A 1,032-nucleotide genomic window follows, 5' to 3' on the forward strand; every position below is an offset into this window, starting at 1 on the left:
CTTCAAAGATAATTCCTTTAGTAGACAATCTAGAAAGAATCATGAGGCAAACCAAAGGTGATCTGGCGGCTCAGCTGAGATCTGGGATACTATCAAGATTCGCCGGTGCAGAAGAGCGCTTCTTATGGGCAGCAGCGACGTTCATTGACCCCAGGTTCAAGAAGCATGGCTTCCGCAACCCTGACAACGCACAAGTCATCAAGGACAGACTGATGAGCCGAATGAGACCAGCTGCAGTGGTAGAGGAGGAGCCAGAACAAGAGACAGGCGAAGGAGCACAGGGCAGCAGCAGTGCCTTTGACAGGCTGTGGACGCACTTTGACTCCAAGATTAAAGACGTTAAGAAGTCGACTACCTCTGCCCTCATGGACCCACATATTGAGTTGCGCAGGCACCTGGAAGGAGATTTGCTTCCTCGGCAACAAAGTCCACTTCTGTGGTGGAAGCAAAATTGCGGACTCTTTCCCCAGCTGCAGGAACAAGCCATGAAATTTTTATCCTGCCCTGCCACAAGTGTCTCATCTGAGAGACTATTTTCAAAAGCTGGGGAGCTTGTGTCGCAGAGACGTGCTAACCTCAAGGACACCACAATCAACATGGTGCTTTTCTTAAATAAGAATTTAAAATTGTAAATGCTTTTCTCTTGTGCGGTTGATTTGGTATGACTGGAGTTTGAATGAGTAAACCTTAAATTTTGTCCATTTTTTAATGTCCATTTTGTGTGAATGAGGTGCCCTGACCTTGTCAGTGCTGCCAGGATGAATGAAAAGCTTTCTGTTTTTTAAAGGACGGAAACTGAATTTACTGAACTGCATCAACAAAAGAAATATATTTTAAAAAACACCAAAAAACAACAACAACAAAATAAAAATAAAAATGAATTTTAAAAAAGAGACTCGCATCATAGCGCACTGTGCAACTAGCCTATTATTAGTATTATCCTCGCACCTGAAAGCGGCTGTCAACGAGGGGCAAATAACTTTCAAAACAAACTGGTGCCCTCCCCTGATGTCAATGAAAACATTGCGTTCC

General features: G+C 43.9%; 1 protein-coding gene across 1 annotated transcript; it reads left to right on the top strand.

Annotated features, from left to right (window-relative positions):
- Positions 1-41: 41 nt before the first annotated feature.
- LOC106012979 (zinc finger BED domain-containing protein 4-like) lies at positions 42-632 on the top strand. Its single transcript, XM_013087480.1, has one exon. It carries the CDS (start codon positions 42-44, stop codon positions 630-632), a length of 591 nt encoding a protein of 196 aa, XP_012942934.1.
- The last annotated feature ends 400 nt before the right edge of the window (positions 633-1,032 follow it).

The sequence above is a fragment of the Aplysia californica genome, unplaced genomic scaffold, assembly GCF_000002075.1.
Source record: "Aplysia californica isolate F4 #8 unplaced genomic scaffold, AplCal3.0 scaffold00592, whole genome shotgun sequence".
Lineage (NCBI taxonomy): Eukaryota > Metazoa > Mollusca > Gastropoda > Aplysiida > Aplysiidae > Aplysia > Aplysia californica.

Bases quoted from the DNA above. Each gene is read 5' to 3' on its own strand.
- LOC106012979 (XM_013087480.1), top strand. From the start codon at position 42: ATGAGGCAAACCAAAGGTGATCTGGCGGCTCAGCTGAGATCTGGGATA.